Source organism: Arctopsyche grandis, chromosome 4, assembly GCF_051622035.1.
Source record: "Arctopsyche grandis isolate Sample6627 chromosome 4, ASM5162203v2, whole genome shotgun sequence".
NCBI lineage: Eukaryota > Metazoa > Arthropoda > Insecta > Trichoptera > Hydropsychidae > Arctopsyche > Arctopsyche grandis.
In genome coordinates, this window is record NC_135358.1 from 2,049,185 (window position 1) to 2,069,333 (window position 20,149).

Sequence of the window (20,149 nt, forward strand, 5' to 3'; positions counted from 1 at the left end):
AAACGTATATACGATACGTTTACAATACAAAAGAAAAAAACTTCTATATATAGTGATCGCTATTAATGTTTCCGCTTGGCAGATAATTTACCGCGATCTGTTTAAAATTTATTTTATATTGTTTATATGGTAGGTAGGTAAGTAGTTTTTACCATTTTTTTCATATAAAACATTTAAATATAAATATTAAATTAAAAATTTTAAAGGTATTTGAAAAAATACAACCGCGTGCGGATCGGACACAGACCGACACATTTCTTTTATTTTTTTACTTACCTCTTATTAAGTTCACATGGTTTTCGTGTTAGTGGTCATTTTTTATATCTCTTATTAATTAATAGCTTAATATGCCCATAACCCATGCGATGATATTTAATTAATTAATTTTTCTATCGGTGTTTTATATTGTTTTAGGTAGGTAGGTAGTTTTAACCATTTTTTTTTCATATTAAACAATTAAATATAAATTTAAATATATTTAAAAGGTATTTGAAAAAAATTCAACCGCGTGGGTATCGAACACATGACCGATGACAGATTTCTTCTATATTTTTTTAATTTAATAACATAATATGCCAAAACCCATGCGATGATATGTCATCGGGTACAACACTGTTATCATATATAAACATATATACATATATAATAACGTTATTCTGTGTGCCTGTGTAAGATAAAGCTTGCCGCACTATAGAAGTCGTTTAAATTTGACATATGTACATATTTATGTAGGTCACAGTTAAAACACAGCCAACAAAATGTACGAATATAATAACGAAAGAAAAAAACTTCTATATATACTGTTTGCTACCAATGTTTTATCTAGGCAAGTCTCTGAGCATTTATTGTTTATATGTATGTAGGTAGTTTTTTTACCACTTTTTTCAAATTAAATAATCTATACATATAAAACACTATTGTTTGGGTTATGTATGTGCCAGTGCGTGGTTAGGTGGTCATTGTTTGGATCCGTCGTAGCTTGGGTAGGAACAACACGTTCGATTTATTTATTTTTTTGGGGCAGGGGGCGCAGCCCCTATAGGGTCCCGCCAAGGGGGCGCAGCCCCCATGGGGCCCCTGTTGGGGGCGCCGTTCCTAATAAAATAAATATATTTTTATATATATATATATATATTTTTTTTTTTTAATTTACAACACAATAGTATCAAATAAATTTATTCGCATTAATGTAATTATCATGTAGATATGACCGACAATTTCAATACAGTAATTATTTTTGAAAACACATTTGAAACTTATTGAAAAAATTGATTTTGCGCTGAATAGTCCATGCGCTGAATTGTCATCCGCTGAGTCGTCATTGCGCTGAGTTGTCTGCGCCGAAAGGTCGGCGCTAAGTTGGTTTGCGTTGATTTGTCGTGCCACCTAAATTTTTATTTTTATTTTTTTTATACACCCAGGGCAAAGCCGAGTAATAAAGCTAGTTAAATATAAATTAAATATATTTAAAAGGTGTTTGAAAAAAATTCGACCGCATACGGATTGAACACAGGACCATTTCTTTTAATTTTTTATTTATTTAATAACTTACATATAATATCATCACCCATGCGATGATATTTCATCGGGTTCAACACTAGTTATACATATAATATGTACAATCATGCAAACATTACAAAGTAAAAATACCACCCAGTTTTTAATTTTTCCACACTTCATTCGATATGAATTCCATCTTGTATTTGTATTTTTGAATATTTCGATATTTTTTCGAGAGTTGTCGTGTTCCATTCTTTGTCTGAAATTTGGTCCTTTATTCCTACTTCTCGATTTGGAGAGATGCGATCTCGAACACGCTCTTAACGGTGCTTTTCACGTCGAACGATCTAGATATTGAAATCTTACCCTTTTTTTTCCACCACCCACGTACATATATTGATATCGACGGGGATGAGCAAAGTTAGTCCATAAGGTCAAATAAATATAAAATAACTTTATTTCTCACAATTCCCAACGGAAAGCAACACTATGGTTATATGAAACGGGAGAAAGAATATTTTTCGATTCGACGTGAAACTTCAACACCGAGGATAAAAAACACACCACGTACTTTCGGTCGGCTTAGATGGGGATTTCATTCGAAGTTTTTGCAATAATAATAATATCAATTATTAATAAATAATATAAATTTTCATTTTTGAACTATACAAATATTAAGCAAACACTAAAAGTTTATAAAATACAGGATGCTATAAAGCGTAGTGCAAGGCTTTAAAGGAATGATAGCTCATATTATTTAGAACATTTTGACACCAAAATCTCACAGTTCATTTCTAACACTGTACAAATTAAAAGTGATATATTAGTCAATTATTATTTTTTTGTTTTTCTAATTTTTAATCAATTAAATAAAAACAAATACAACCATCTGTGTTAATAGAAAAAAATAAAAAAAAGTAAATAAAAAAAAGTAGGAAAAAATGTTTTTTTTTTGTATTAAAAATACCAAATTTACCTGAAATGGTCAAATATTTCAAATAATTGCTTATTACCTTTTCTTTCAAGGTATCACTCATGAAGATTTCTTGTCAATTATCAGAATTAGGCGGTAAAAACCTAATTGATAGAGCGCGTCAAACAAAGGCCATTCACAAGTGACTTTAATCTTAACTTCTAATGTCAAATAAAACAAAAATTCTATTAAAATTATTTATTGTTTATGTTCAAATGATGATTTATAGCTTTAGTCTTTTCCTTCATGGTTTGAAAAGCTTCTTATATTTTTATAATTGGCTGTTACATAACACCATGTATATGTATATAAGATGCGAATTGATATGAAATATGTATAATAAATCTACGATATACGTATATGTATATTAAATTTGACTATTAACCTCTTCGTTCAATGAAGTTTTTTACATTCACAGTTCACAATCTACTTTCAAATAAAATGCGTGAAGTATGAAGAAACAATTGTTTACCAACTCAGTTCGTATTTTATTATAATTTAAAAGGTAGACTTGATGAACCTATTTGAATTATTTAAGGTTAAGTTCGGACCATTGTGGCATTACATGAGTCCATAATTCGTCAGAATGGTCAAGAAAACACAGAGAGACAAGAAATATACATATACATATACACAGACAAAAAAATCACTTATACATAATTATGAATAAGCTTATTGTAAAAAACTAAATGTATGTAAACTTATTGTAAATCATATTAACAATAAGATACAACATAACTTCTTATTAAATACTTATCTCGCAGATAAAACTCACTGAAGAGATATACAGTGAAATGTCAGATCTGACATATTTGGCCAAAAATCAATACATATCGTGTATTACATTACATGAAGCTAGACGCCAAATTTGAAATTTATATATACATATGAGAGTTAAAACTATAAATATTTAAATATTAGAGATAACGAGAGCTTATAGAGCAAATTTTATAAAATATAGAGTGAATTATAGGCGTTTAAACAATTAAAATCTGATATGGCCATATCACGGCGAAAAGGTTGAAGATAGATTATAGTAGCTTGCCGTCACCGTCATAGACGTCACTGTACACGAAACTGTGGATATTTGATACGCATTGTATACGATATTTTATCTCCAACTTAATGGCAGACGATACATTAAGTTGAAGATAAAAAAATTACCACTAACACGAAAACCATGTGAAATGCAAAGGAGGTATGTAAAAACAGGAAGCTTAAGAATATATTTATTTATTTTTGTTTTATTACTTCATCTATTTAACAATAGATGAAGTTTTGTGAACACGAAAACCATGTGAAATGCAAAGGAGGTATGTAAAAACAACAGCATTATAATAATAGCAGATACAGTAAAAATATCAAATAATAAAATATAAAGTAGAGAATTTCTTGCACTTATAGCCAGCACAAATATATAAGAAAGTTAATATATGAATATTATGAAAGTTTATATGAATGTGTCGGGTTTTTATAATATTCGATTATAAAATACAATATTTTTGTTTTTGCAATACTTTAAACAGAATAAGGATAGACAAATACAAAAAAGTTGATAAAAATATTCCGCCAACTGAGAAAAGAAACGGATTGGTCACCAACGCCCAACACCAGCATACATATACATATATATGTACTCAAATTGTAAATAAATATATATAAAAATAAAACTTTAATTTCTATAATGAATACGTGATGACCCTGATTGTATTCCGTGCTTTGTAGCGTAGTTATGGAGACGTACTGCGTATTAGTGACACAATTTATTTATTCGTAAAGGCATTTCTATAATTATAACATTTCTCTGTTCCCAAGTATATAAAATAAAAAAATGCCTGAATCTTTGATGTATTTAGACTTGACTCAGTTGTCGTCGGTCGGCTTTGAGCCTCTCATGGGTAATGGCTAAGTAGCTAATCAGATTCATTACAGCCGACAGCACCGTGGTGAAGTGATCGCGAATAAGTGGGTGGGTGGGAGAGCCCTAGGGCCCTAGGGCCAACAGGCTTGAAGTTGGTTTCGTGTCTCACGAAGTAGAGATACTACTCTCGTAATCGCGTTACACTAAGAACAACCTACCGGCCCGTGCACGTGTCGGATAAGATGGGAAACAGGGACACGGGGAATGCGAGCCGAAGGTCCAATATCCAAATTTCGTTTGGGATAGTTGCTAGGATTAATAGCGATAACTTTCCGAAGGGATTAACTCACTCACTGTCGACCATTAAGTTCGCCTCACCGGCAAAGTAGCTCCAGTTCCGTTGGCGGCCAAATTTCGACCTTGAAATCTGGATGTTTACCATCTATGTATTTTGTGATTTTTACTTTATGAATATTTTTATTTTATTATTTTACATACATATATACAAATATACCAGGAAGGCTTAAGAGGGCTGGACAGCAGCTCCTTGTCCATACAAACGTACTATACTTCTCCCTTCCTCAATTATGGCACTAGAGAAATTATTTTTTAATATGCTATGGATATCCACCATTGGAGTGCATCTATCGTTTTATTTTTTTGATTAATTATTTTTTATATGAGCTAGGAGCCGCCAAACATCTATAAAATCGCCTATTTTTTACACCCACGAAACGAGTCCAGCGTGCTCATTTAACGGTCGATTTAAAAAAAAATACGCCGATAGATGCACAGAAAGTATCTTTCTCATACCGATGATGAAATTTTTTTAAAAATTGATCCAGTTTTGGAGGAGAAAATAGTAGAATACGAAACCTCGATTTTGTCAATTTAAAATACGTTTTATCTGGTCGAAGCGCAACTGTCGCATTCACTCAATATATATATTGATATATATTGTCGCATTCACTCAATATATACATACACTCAATACATATATCGAAGAAAGAAACGGTAACAAAATTAAGGTTTCGGGTGTACAGCCCTCTTAACAGGTAAGCCCCAAATGCGCCTTCCTGGTCCACATAATTATTACATAGATACATGTAAATCTAAATAATATCTGACATCTATGGCCAGATATTACAAACATCGTATTAATACGATAAATAATGATGAATAACTTTCATGTAACAATACGAATTTTATATTCGATATACAACCACAGAGACATTTATGGTGAGCAATATGGCGAAACCTAAGATATAATAATAACTAAAGGTTCGCAACAGAAAATTGGGAAGGAAACGCCAATTTTACAGTAATCGTTTCAATGAAAATCAGAAAAATTGGTAAATTCTGATAAGAATCGATCGACCTTGACAAACCAAGTTCTGGCCAATAGCGAGACTTAGCGGGAATCGAACTCGTAACATCAAGTACGAGATAATTTAACATTCACCACTAGACCACGCTACTGGTTATATATTTCCAAGTGGCATATGCTTTCAGACATATTATATGTACCTGTACATATGTATATTGTGTGAAAATGAGATGGCTCGATGATAAATCGATCGGTATTTCCGCCGCTGACACGTTCCATTTCCATCACCGCAATATGAATTTCGATTCTCCCGTAGGATCTGGCAATTCATCTTCAACATTCCCTGTATGTATTTTATTACTATATTTTGATCTCGCGTTGTTTCCTGGCAGCAAAATGACAGCTTTGTGCCGTCCGCGATGATGTATTGCAAAGCAATGCTTCGCGTTTATATCACTATAAATGTGATTCAAAATTGAAGACTCAAGGAAAAAGTTTATAACATATGAAGGTAGACAGATTCTATTTTATTTAAATTGGCACACATACAGAATAAAATATAAAAAAGGAGCATGACAGTGAGACAAAAAAAAATACAAATATAAATGAAAATAGTATATTCCATGTACAGTGAACACCACATGGTAATATAAAGCAAACAAAAAAGAAAAAATACAAAAACATATTAAAATTAATAAACAATGAAGGTGAAGAAGCAAATGAACCACAGATTTGCTTCTTTACCTTAGCCCTAAAAGTACTGAAACAGTTAGCAAAAGAGTCGGGACAATCATCCATACTATCGTAAAGACGGCATATGTACATATGTACATATATGTAATATTAAATGAAGTGTTGTTATGACAAATTGGTGTATAGAACAGATTTCTACATCCGGTGAATCGGGCATTAACGTTGAAATTAATTTCGTTCAAAACAGATGTGTCAAGGATGCCATTAGCAATCTTGTATACAAGTAACAAATCAGAAACCCTTCTGCGATGAGACAAACTAGCGATTTTGAAAAAAGAGTCAGTCATTATAAGTTGGCAGCAATCTCACAAAATAAGTCTTATAGGATAAATGGCGCAGAAAACGCTTCTGAATTATCTCTAAAATGATCTACATATATGGGTTTGTTAATAAGGAGACCATATGACTGAAGTATACTCCATATTACTATGAACCAAACTGTTATAGAGAAATATCAGAGTATGCGGATTCTTAAAAGGCTTCGTAACTTGGCAGATAAATCCCTTATATGAATTTTGATTTATTATAATCAATTCGAAACTTCTCTGTAGTTATTTTATAGAAAGCCAATCTCTAGTCGTGTGCCTAATTTCCAAGGATCGTAATTATGGAGACATTTTCTGCCTGATAAGGTGTTTCCATTTGTTTTTGGATTCGGCAACACTGAGGGCTGTCACTATAGAAAAGTCATAAAGATATTAAAAATACATTTACAAATGTAGTTGTCAGAAAATCATTTTTAGCACAAATACATATATGTTTGAAAGTGGCATTAGTCCACTTCACAAAACGCTTGATAAACGTCAGGAAGAAATACGAGGACGTATTTTCAAACGTGTCTAAACGATATTTTTTCACTATCATAATGGCTATATATATATATATATATATATATATATATATATATATATATATATATATATATATATATATATATATATATATATATATATATATATATATATAAATCAATGTTTGTCTCTCTGTCTCGAATAGGCTCCTAAACCACTGAACCGATTACGATGAAACTTTCAGGATTTGTTGTATGCATGTCCGGGAAGATTACTGAAGATCACATTCGTAATTACGATTTTATCGACGCGAAAGTATGAAGCGCCAGCTTGTAGTTAAGAAAATGTTTACGTTGGTAACCAACTTGTGTGCACGCATGCCAACGCTTACATTACATAGCACTCATACCAACCTTACATTACGTAACACTCATAACAATCCTATCTATATATATAAAAATCAATGTTTGTCTGTCTGTCACGTATGCGTTCCTATACTTTACTATAATTTAATTCGATTATTAAAAGTATTAATTTGAAACTGAAACATTCGCTTATCGAAACGCATCGAGAAACGGGAACGGGAACGGGAGTTGCATGCGTTATTGTACGATGGAACTTTCAGGATTTATTGTATGCATATCCGGGAAGCTTATTGTGAAAAAAAATCGGCCAAAAACGGGAACGGAAACGAGAAAAACGGGATTGAGTGGCATTACAACGCAATAATTTCAAATGTTTTCGCGTCACGACATGCGCTGTTATGGTAAAATAAACAAATAATGTAATAATTTCAAATTTGTTCACTGCCTGCGTTTTTCCAACAAATGGGAACAGGAACGAGAACGGGAACGGGAATGGGAACGGAAATGGGAATTGCATGCGTTATTGTGGCATTGCAATGCATTCCGGGTTCAGCTAGTGTTTGTATATAAACCAATTCAATATTTTATTTTATTTTATTGTCACAAATCAATACACACTCGCCATTACAGATTTGCTTCAATGCGATGGGTGTACGTTAACGAAATACACAATACATAAACAATCAGAAATCATAAATACAGTAATACATACATATACAATCAGAATATATAGCATATAACAATTAATCAGAAATAATAATCATAGTGACATCTATGGATTATTTTTAGATTTTTTTTGTATACAATTTTTATACATACAATAAATACGAAATTATAGAGATGTCGATAGAGATATCTATAGATTTCAGATTACTTTGTATAATTATTACAAATTATTAACAGGCAGATTTTGTGACAACAGGATTAGATCTAATACCAATTTTCAGGAACCGTTTCAGCAATGATCAGATAAAATTGGCAAACTCTGATAGAGAAACGATCGATTTGGAGTCACAAAACCCCCAAATCTAACCAGCAGTGGCGAGGACTCGAACCTTTGACCTCAGTGATGCTAAATATATACGCTACCACTAAGCCAAACTGCTGGCTATGAATATGAAAGTGAAAGATCGTGTGAAATGAGGACAGTTAAAATATCATATCTTTAGCTAGATACCAGATTTATAGAGTTTATCACTCTATATACATTTACATACATAAATATATTCAGTATATATGTATGTATGTTTATATATACGATACACGTCACAAACGAAGCGTCAGTACAAAGGTATCTAAGTCACACATCTACGTTTTGTGCGGTGGCGCAAAAACCTCTCGTCGACCGGAAGAATGATCAAACACAGATGAATTGGTCTGATAAAGGGTAGGTAGATAGTCAGCCCCCTTTATGATCGAAGCTGGCAGTCGTATTAATTAATTTCCGCAGGGTAATATTGCAAGAGGTGGATGCGAGTCCCACGTGAGACCGGAATATTAATTCGTGTGAAATATTACGCGCATATAATAGCACCCGGTTTTAATTGCAGTCGCGGGCTGGGGGTTATTGTTGAATAAAGATTGCATGCGGTGATTAAAAGGCAAATGCTTCAGTCCAGCCCCTTCTTTCCGGGATGGATTTCGCGGTCCAGAGCCCGCATACCGCGAATTGAGCCTGCGAAATAAACGATCGCTTAATTTATGCGGGTTTGGTTTTTGAAAACGGCTGCTGCTAAAATGTCCACTTTTTTTATAATCAAGATTTATAAATTGCAATTTAAGATTAAAAGTTCCAATCAACATACTGTTGCGTACAGACAGGACGATTCATGCACGCTGCCCAAGTTTATTTATTGGCCTATACTAGGGTTCTCAATCGAATATTCGAATATTCGCCTGATTCTCAGCTACATCCTTTGAATCGCAAAATAGCGAATTATTTGTTCGATGACGTCAGAACAATGGACTGCTGACGAAAAATACGTAAGTACATAAATACATACATATACGAACAAACTTTTGTGTTTTAGTTGAAGAAAAATACGTAGTACAATGGTACAAGATACATAAGCCAGCAGTTTGGCTTAGTGGTAGCGTATATATTTAGCACCACTGAGGTCAAAGGTTCGAGTCCTCACCATCTGCTGGTTAGATTTGGGGGTTTTGTGACTCCAAATCGATCGTTTCTCTATCAGAGTTTGCCAATTTTATCTGATCATTGCTGAAAATTGGTATAAGATCTAATCCTATTGTCACATTAGATATAATTATACTTTGTATATAATTTGTGTGTATAATTTGTAATAATTATACACAGTAATCTGAAATCTATAGATATTTCTATAGACATCTCTGTAATTTCGTATTTATTATATGTATAAAAAATTGTATACAAAAAAAAATCTAAAAATAATCCATAGATGTCTCTATGATTATTATTTCTGATTAATTGTTATATGCTATATATTCTGATTGTATATGTATGTATTACTGTATTTCTGATTTCTGATTGTTTATGTATTCTGTATTTCGTTAACGTACACCCGTCGCATTGGAGCAAATCTGTAATGGCGAGTGTATATTGATTTGTAACAATAAAAAAATAAAAATAAATATGTATATACATATAGGATCCGGATGTGAAGGATTCCAAGTGAAAAGCGCAGATTCAGTCAGATCTATTTATTATGTGCCGGGTTCTATCCCTGAATGAAAATGAATTTTTCAGAGTATGCTGTTGGTCAGACCTGGATTTGTGACTCCAGATTGATCGTTTCCTATCAGATTTTGCCAATTTTCTCTGATTTCATTGTTGAAACGGTTCCCGGAAAAAAAAATTGGCTAAAAATCCTTCCTACCTACTATGTCACCACTATTTGAAAAATTTAATTGATGTACAATAAAAATTTATGTACAATTCATAGATGTCTCGTTAATTTGCGAGTTTTTTCAGTGTCTCGCAATTCAACGACTTATAATAAAAATGCTGTATTTGTATTTGTAATTGGCCAGGAAGGCGCATTGGGATTTACCTGTAAGGCCTTCCTAATATATATGTAAAAAATAAAAAAAAAAAATAAAAAATTATAACCATGTCGTCCGGCTTGTTCTCCAACAAGTGACCATAGCAACATGCATCCGGTCTCTCCCATGCATACCACACACATTTTATTCATAGCAGTTTGGCCTACCACACATACGGCTCGTTTAAAAATCATTCATATATACATATACGAACAAACTTTAGTGTTTTATATAGTAGATTTTTATTATGTAATGGAAGTTATGTTAGTGGAGAAATTCATTAAAATACGGGTATGTACATACAAATAAAAAACATATACATATCATTCCGACGAAGAATAGAAAACCAACAATGAAAGTAGGTACTTGAAAAGATTAAAAAAATATATTTCGACTACGTTTCAAATTTCATTTCACTTGCTACTAGAGAAACATCTCATACGATAGTTTTGGCCTTCTCGACAAACTGAAGAATCATTTATTACTATAGTCTATCGTCCTAAATAAATATCCTCTCGATCTATTTCAGGAAAACCACAAAACAAACGCACACAATTCGATATGAACTTTGTTACGCTGACGTTGCCATTGATCTCAGAGTCCCTTATTACAAATTACAGTATATTATATTACTTGCAAACAAGTATATATACAATTATATGTGCGCGGTGAAATCAGAGCATATATGTAAGTACTTAAATATAACCTTAACTTAGTCAAAATTAATTATTCGTCGTGTAGATTGGATTATATTACGTATATATGAAAGAATTTGAACGTTATGCAATATTGAATAACTCTATATTCAATGTATGTGTAATATTAGTGTCTTCGTAACAAAGCGTTATCGCTATTTATTATGACATGTTCGCCGTTGTGTAAAAATATAATTTTCCTTAATGAAACCGGACGACGTATTTTCTCATTTTCCCGACACGCGTCTAGGGGTGAGTTCTACCCCTGCGTTTGATTTACTCTCCCGGTTATATTTCACTTATGGGAGTGGAGAGGTTTAACGGATATCCTCACCATAGAGGAAAGTCACGCTCGAAAGTTTCCATGCTCTGTTGAAGGCCTAACTTATTGTTTATTGTAAATAGTTTCGGCGGAATACACATTATATCATATAACAGAATGGATCCGACTTGTGGGTCACACGATGAGTACAAAACTACATTTCGGATTAGGTCGAGATAAATGGACGAAATTTCGCCGTCTATTTTTTGAGCTAGACGTACAACTTTGCCATAATCACATTTTCTTCGAAGCGGATGTATTACTTGTACACACATACATACATAGGTATGGACTTACGTATATCGAAAAAAAGACTCTGCAAAGGTTCAAGTGAACGACGGTAAAAATAATTCAATCTGTTGAAATCAATCCAAAGGTATATAGACGTACAAGAGCGGTAAATTGCATTTCGTTGGTAGAAGTTGACCATCAAAGCGGAAGCGGAAAATTTAGCGATACAGTTTTCGAAATGGAAGAAAAATGTATTGACAGGTGAAAAGTCCGCGGTTTCAAAATTATTTATGTACTAGTGGTTTCATCCGGCTTCGCTTGGTATTTTTGTAATATATGTAAACCGCTTAAACATGGCTAATCTAATAGTAAACATTTTATTAAATTTTGAATAGTTTTATTTTATTTAAATTTATTTGAATATTCATTTGCGTTTTTAATAAAACATACATACATACAAAGTCTGTTTCGAAATTATACATTTATATTCCAATCAAATCAAATCTTCTAAGATTTGATAAAATAGTTGGTTTTCAATTGATTGTGAATAAACAGGGAAAAACCATTTAATAACTATTTTAAGTGATAATTTAATATGAATGAAAATGAAAAGAAATGATGTTTTATTTATTTATTTACATACATATATACAAATATAGCAGGAAGGCTTAACAGGTAAGCCCCAAATGCGCCTTCCTGGTCCACATAATTATTACATACATACATGTAAATCTAAACAACATCTGACATCTATCGTCAGATATTACAAATATCGTATTAATACGATAAATAACGATGAATAACTTTCATGTAACAATACGAATTTTTTATATTCGATAAACAACCACAGAGACATCTATGGTGAGCAATATGGCGAAACCTAAGATATAACAATAACTAAAGGTTCGCAACAGAAAATTGGGAAGGAAACGCCAATTTTACAGGAATCATTTCAATGAAAATCAGAAAAATTGGCAAATTCTGATAAGAAACGATCGACCTTGACAAATCAAGGTCTGGCCAATAGCGAGACTTAGCGGGAATCGAACTCGTAATATCAAGTACGAGATAATTCAACATTCACCACTAGACCACGCTACTGGTTAAGTAAATGTGTAATTTTTATAGATTTTTATAGAAGCGGTACTCAAGTCCAGGGCCAATAATAAAATATTTAAACTCGGGAGGGGAGATATAAATTTTCTCGAGAAATAATTTTCATAATCATTTTTTAGCGGTCAAACGGTCCCACACTCAGAGGCACCAAATTTTGAAAGCTCCCTTTTAATTGTTCTCCTAGTGGTAAAAGCTTTGATCTGAGACAGCTCAGATTTTCGAAACATTCCAATTTCATCAACTAAAAGTTTACCATATTCAAAATCTCACCTTTTTTAAAGTTTTAAGAGATATGAACAAAAGCTCTGAATTATTCACATTTCTATTTTCTAAATATTTCACTATTTCAACAACGAAGTTTTGACAATTCTAATCTTCGACATGTGGGATGACAAAAGTGAAGTGGGGCGACCTTAAAATGGCTTATAAAATCTAGTATGATAAAAGGTTCGTTAAATAACTAATGGTGTTACTACTAACCTAACCTAACGGTGTTCAAAAAATGTGCAAAATACACTGACGCACACTCGCACATATTTTCTAGATCATGAAAACATGATCAGTGATCGATTCTTAACTCGAATCAGTCAAAATCTCGAGTTAGAATTTTCGCATGATCACAAAACTTCATCTATTGTTAAAAAGATGAAGTAATGAAACAAAAATAAAAAAATAGTTTTTACATACCTCCTTTGCATTTCACATGGTTTTCGTGTTAGTGGTAATTTTTATATCTCTTATCCGATCGTTTTCATACTTTGCCATATTGCTCATTTTGGTCATCAATATACGTTAATGTATCGTCTGCCATTACGTTGGAGATAAAATATCGTAAACAATGCGTATCAAATATCCACAATTTCGGGTACGGTGACGTCTATGACGGTGACGGCAAGCTACTATAATCTATCTTCAACTTTTTCGCCGTGATATGGCCATATCGGATTTTAATTGTTTAAACGCCTATAATTCACTCTATATTTTATAAAATTTGCTCTATAGATTCTCGTTATCTCTAATATTTAAATATTTATAGTTTTAACTCTCATATGTATATATAAATTTCAAATTTGGCGTCTAGCTTCATGTAATGTAATACACGATATATAATATATTGATTTTTGGCCAAATATGTCAGATCTGACATTTCACTGCTAAAAGTATATCTCTTCAGTGAGTTTTATCTGCGAGATAAGTATTCAATAAGAAGTTATTACATACCTCCTTTACGTTTCACTTACGATTACAATTCAGGAAAAAGTTTGCCTCTTATACGATCGTTTTCATATTTTGCCATATTGCTCATTTTGGTCATCAATATATGTAATTATATTGCATAAAATGTAAAACTATATTCAAAATTTAAGTACGCATTAATAAATAAATAAATTGACCAGATCTGACTTTATTTTCAATCTAAATTTATTTACGGATTTTCCTTTCGATTCGATATTTTAACGAGGAAAATCCCAAAATTGATGAGAAAATATGTAGACAAAAACCCACACTGACTATTTATTTAATCACATTCGTTGTCGTGTCGATAGCACATCATTGGGAAACACTAGAGTAATTATAATACAATCATTTAGTATAAGAAGAGAACTCGTTATCAACGAAAGTGTATTCCGCTCTTTATTATTCGACAGAATGGAACTCAAAACTGTTTTCATATTAATTTTAATCGATTTTGGTCTTTGCAATATCATTCATGTTAAAAAACATCCTGAAATCACAATAATCGGTAAGTGATGACTCAGTACTATTTTTTTTTTGCTTGAATAATTTAAATTAAGAAACACTATACAAATGTATGAGAAAGTTTTTTTTACAATTTGATAAATTTTAGATGACGTAAAAGTAGAGCCGATCTTTCACACACATTCTCCAGCCAAGACGAGGCATACAAGACAATCATGGGATGATCTTATGGAGTACGATTACCAAGCTCAAATGTGGCGTCCAAAAACAACACAACCACCACCTCAATCGATACCATCTCAATCAATACCATCCCAATCAGTACCAGCTCAAGTGAATTCTGGCAGCACAGGCGAAGTTTTTGAACTTAATTCTGCCAACAACTACGGTATAGATCCAAACGAAGCTACGAATGGAAATGTTATGACACCAACAACAACTACAACACCAGCACCTGTCACAGCGATTAATCAACCGGTTGCACCTGTTCCCAATACAAATCAAGGCGGACAGGATTCTGGAATCCGAAGACCGAATCCAAATCAAAACCAAAATTGGAACAATAGACCTGCGACTGACGCAAGTCAGGCAAACGTACCATCTGATTGGCAAGTACAATTTCCGACCAGTTACTCTCAATATGGAGGGTACAGCAGAGATACTCAACAAGCAGTACAAACAGCCCAAAACAACAGACCATACAGACCATATAGACCAAATACGCAGAATTACAATAACTATTACAGTGGATAGAGATAAAAATTCTATTAAAGTATGAAAGTGTACGTATTTATGACACATTAAATGTTAATTACATAAGATGAATTGTATTTTTTATTACTATAAAATCGAAGTAGGATTTAATGTATACCATATTTTATAAATAAGTATACATATGTATATATATAAATGAAGAAATAAAATATTTTAATGAATATCATATTTTGATTTTTAAATAATTTATTATTACTAAATCATGTTAACAATACATCTTATATATATTTTAATAGCTACTAATCTACTGATCATTTTCTATTTTATAATTTTAATTTGATTTTGTTAGTAATCATAGTATTATATTATTCTAATGTTAAGAGGGCTGGACACCAGCGCCTTATCCATACAAACGTATTACACTTCTCTCTTCCTCAATTAAAGTACTAGAGAAATTATTTTTTGATATACTATGGATATATACCATAGGCATGTTTTTATATTTTTTTGATTAGTTATTTTTTATAGGAGCTAGGAGCCACCAAACATCTATAAAATCACCTCGTTTTTACACCCACGAAAAGAGTCCAGCGTGATAACTTAACGGTTGATTTTTAAAAAAATACGAAAACACAAACATAGAAAATACCTTTCTCATACCGATGATGAAATTTTTTTTAAATTGGTCCAGTTTCAGAGGAGAAAACTGGCGAATACGAAACCTCGATTTTGTCGATTTAAAATAGGTATTATCTGGCCGAGGCGCAACTATCGCGTTCACTCAATATATATATATTCACCAATATATGTATATGTCTTAATGTACAGCCTAATAGGAAAAAGAGCTCAAAAACCTATTAACAATTCTTATAAATGCTCATAATACATCTAATACATAATGAATATCATATAAATTTACTACTTTTACACCACAATGTATATACATTTATAAATAGTATCAATAAAATATTTATCATGACAATTAACCGACTTGTCAGTATTCGAGTATCATTGATTGTAGATCGTAATGCTAATGACAATACTTACCTTTCAAATTACACAACATTAAACTATTAATTTGTTTTCATAATTAAAAATAAATTAAGATATCAGTCGAGACCCCTAACAGAGTAGTGATAATTCAATATGCCGTGTGATGCTTCAGTGAATATTGTCTGAACATGTAAAACACACGAATTTTTAATACAATTTCTATATATAAAATATAAATGAAATGTATTTCTATAGACGTCTTCAGTTTCAATCACACAGACGAATGATTTTTCTTTTGGATGTCATTATCCGTAGGGACCTACATACATATGTACATAGCAGACGTAAACAACTCCTACGTTTCCATAAATGTACATAGGCATATTTATTGAAGAACAAGTACGGGAAAGACACGAGGCAAATACAAAATAAATATCAAATAGCCATTTGTACGCAAAAGCCCCGGCCAAAGATGCTTCCCAGGGGAAAACGATACCGAAAGATACCACTACGTGAGGCTATAAATCTCCAACCAGATCAGAGAAAGATGATAAGACTCCTCTGGATTCCCGGTCATTCAAATTTCAAACCGTTCTGACGTAAATAATGCCATTTGTGTTTTTGAATCAGAACGTTTGTAATACAAATATCCGAGCGTACCTTTTAGCTTTAGCCGATGATATTTGATACAGATTAAATCCATTATTTTTAAATCCATCCAAGATATGTGATCTAAAGCTAAAAGTCAGTGTAGTTTAAAATAGGAGTACATGTATTATATTCCAACCTTTCATGCTGGAAGATTCTATTTGTGTATTGTAAATATGTACATACATATACATACATACATACACAATTATATTATTTTTCTCAAAATGAAATGTTTGTTTAATTTTAAAATGTAACTGTTTCTTAAATCTTTTGATTATAATTTTAATTTGAATGAGTGTTAATCCTTTGTTGTTGGAATGTTGAAGTTTTTCCATAGTTACTGGCAACATTTGAATGACGTAACACACTTACATATTTACTTTATTTTGTTGCCATATTATAGTGATATATCTATGTATATATGTACATCAGACAGGAGGGAAAAAAATTTGAAAAAGGGGGTTTTTCGTATATCTATTTTTCTAGAAAAGTTTAAATTCTTAAAGTTATCAAAAACATAATAAACATTAAACAGTTTTCTATTTCAGTTTAAGTGGGAGTTTTTTATTATTTTTTTTTAAATTGAAGGTATTTACCTACTCAAGGAAGCTCTCAACAACTTTTATTTTCAAAATAATTACGGGAACATGAAAAAAATGTTGATTTTCTGAAAAAAAAAAACGCTTCCTCATACAAACACCCATTGCGAGCGCGTCGCACTTTGTATGGGGCTTTCGGGCGAAATGGTGACTTTGAATTGTCATTAATCAATCAAAACTAATTATAAATGACTAATGTAAATTGAAATAGATTATTGTTGACTGCTAATTTTTTTTAAAAATACTTTAAAAATTGAAATAATTCCAGAAAAAAAATATATGAAAAAACCCACTTTCTCAAAATTTTTGTCGAGATAAATCGATTGGTTGGAGGCACAGGTTATTGTTTAAAATCGATTATTTTTTTATTAAACGTTCCCTTGATACGACGATAATTTTCCAATAGGTTCGTCGAGAAAACTCGCATTTTTCGCCCCGATAAATACATATTTCGTATATAATTGTAAAATATTATTAAAATTCATAAGTATTCGTTTTTAAAAATTTTATCATTTTACTTTATTAGTGTAGTAATAGAAGTTCATCTGTTTCAATATTTTCTCAGAAAAAATATGACAATCATAGATAATGATTCAATTAATGCTCCCCCGCCATTACTGAAACACAAAACTAGTGGTCAAGTCGTCATCATTACCAGAAATCATATAAATTCGTAACGTCAAAATAAGAATCACATCAGTCTCGAGTGGACAGTCTTGCGTGTCATTCGAGATCTTCTCCTTGGAGCTAAAAATGTTTAAAATACTACTGCTCTCTTGCTTGTTGGTCGCGATCATATCCGCGGCCAGCATCCCAGGTTGGCACTGTCATTATTTTCTCAAATTTTTGATATCGAGCTAGTTGCAATATTGTATTTTGGAAACTTTACAGGGGATATCTATTTACGAGTACGAAGAGAGGATTTGTCTAAAGTTGGGCACGGTGGTGTTCATATTGGACACGGAGGACATGGAGAACATGGTGGATACGAACATGGAGGACACGGAGAACACGGTGGACATGGCGAACATGGTGATCATGTAAAATATGATAAATATGGTGGACATGGAGCTCATGACCGTATCAAGCGCGATTTCGAAGGCGTTGGTCATGTTAACACTGGACGAATCTCTGGAGTTTCTCATGGTGTTGGAGGATTTGGAGTTGGCAAATTCCAGGCACAGGGCTACAATGCTGGATTTCAGGGTGTAACATCTGGTCTGGCCGGTCATGGTAAGCCCATTTTTTAAAAATAAGAACTTATCAATAAGCCGTTTGTATTTATAGATTAAAATTTTAGGTGTTGTTGGGCATGGTGGAGTGGTTTCCGATCAAAGTCATCTTTCTGAAAGTGGGTTTGGGGCTTCTTCAGGAGCAGTAGGCGGTTCAAGTAATTATGAATCCGGTAACTTATCCAAAAAATCGTCTTCAAAGTCATCTTCGTCCGAGTCAAACAAGAACTCCAGAATTAAAACCGGATCAACTTTCGGAGCTGGAAATCAGAACATTGCAGCAAATACCTACGATGCGTCACAGGCCAGTAGTGAGTATTTTGATAAGTGTATATTTAAAAAATCAATCTTTGAGTACTTTTAAGTCATTAAATCGGATTCGAATGATTCAGATTTGGGTTATGGAGCAAGTTCTCTGAGCGCAGTGGGTCATTTGGGCGGAGTAGAAGCAAGCCAAGTGGGACTTTCCAAAAACGATGCTAGTTCAATAAGCCAAGGATCTTTAGTAGCTGGCTCAGGCTATATTGGAGGTGCAACCAATACCGAAATCGAGCAATCTGAATCAAGCAAACATTCGGAAGCAGAAGCCAACGATGAAGTTCAACAATCATACCAAAAAGGTGATTCAAAATTTGGTGCAGCATTCCAAGACAAATACGGACACAACAAGGACGCATCCAGAGGTATTTTTAACCGAAAAATTTAATCGTCTATTGTTATATACAAAGATTCCTAATTAAAATGTATTCGTAGATCAATATGCCCGTTTTAAACGCTCAACTCTGGGATCGAGAAAGACGCCGTCACCATTCGATGGATTCGATGCATCAATTTTGTTCGGCCAAGGTGTGATATAGAAATTATTTCAAATAGAAGTCCAGAATCATAGTTAACAATTGCCATTATTATAATACATGCATACATACATATAGCTACAGTGTAAATAATAATGTGAAATTGTAATATTATACCATATCTTATCGAAAGCAATAAAGAGCAATTAAAATTCAATTTGGTGTCTTTTGAATCATCAACACCTGCATACATATGTACATGGTCCTAAATTTGAAATAGTTTGTACAAAAATACAAGTTTTCACGATAAGACCTATCGTCAGTCGTTATAACTTGAGCTTGTCATTGTCAGGTTTCAATTACGGCGATAATGGATTTGTAGCCGCAGGCAACAGTCGACTTTCATCATCATCCCAGGGTTCTTCTGCTGGAGTGGCAGCAGGTTCCACTAATAAACTTTCTGGAAAAGTTTTAAGGGTGTCCTCTTCCAAATCCACCTCATCCGAA

General features: G+C 32.6%; 1 protein-coding gene across 1 annotated transcript; it reads left to right on the plus strand.

The window, feature by feature from the left end:
- The first annotated feature begins 18,181 nt into the window (after positions 1 to 18,181).
- On the plus strand, positions 18,182 to 19,857 carry LOC143911253 (uncharacterized). Its single transcript, XM_077430075.1, has 5 exons — positions 18,182 to 18,433; positions 18,508 to 18,849; positions 18,917 to 19,159; positions 19,241 to 19,531; positions 19,602 to 19,857. The coding sequence occupies exons 1-5, from the start codon at positions 18,370 to 18,372 to the stop codon at positions 19,703 to 19,705; spliced, it is 1,044 nt and encodes a 347-aa protein (XP_077286201.1). The 5' UTR covers positions 18,182 to 18,369; the 3' UTR covers positions 19,706 to 19,857.
- The last annotated feature ends 292 nt before the right edge of the window (positions 19,858 to 20,149 follow it).

Coding starts and splice junctions, on each gene's coding strand:
- LOC143911253 (XM_077430075.1), top strand. CDS start 18,370: ATGTTTAAAATACTACTGCTCTCTTGCTTGTTGGTCGCGATCATATCC. Junction 18,850..18,916: donor ATCTGGTCTGGCCGGTCATG/GTAAGCCCATTT, acceptor TTAAAATTTTAG/GTGTTGTTGGGCATGGTGGA. Junction 19,160..19,240: donor CGATGCGTCACAGGCCAGTA/GTGAGTATTTTG, acceptor CGAATGATTCAG/ATTTGGGTTATGGAGCAAGT.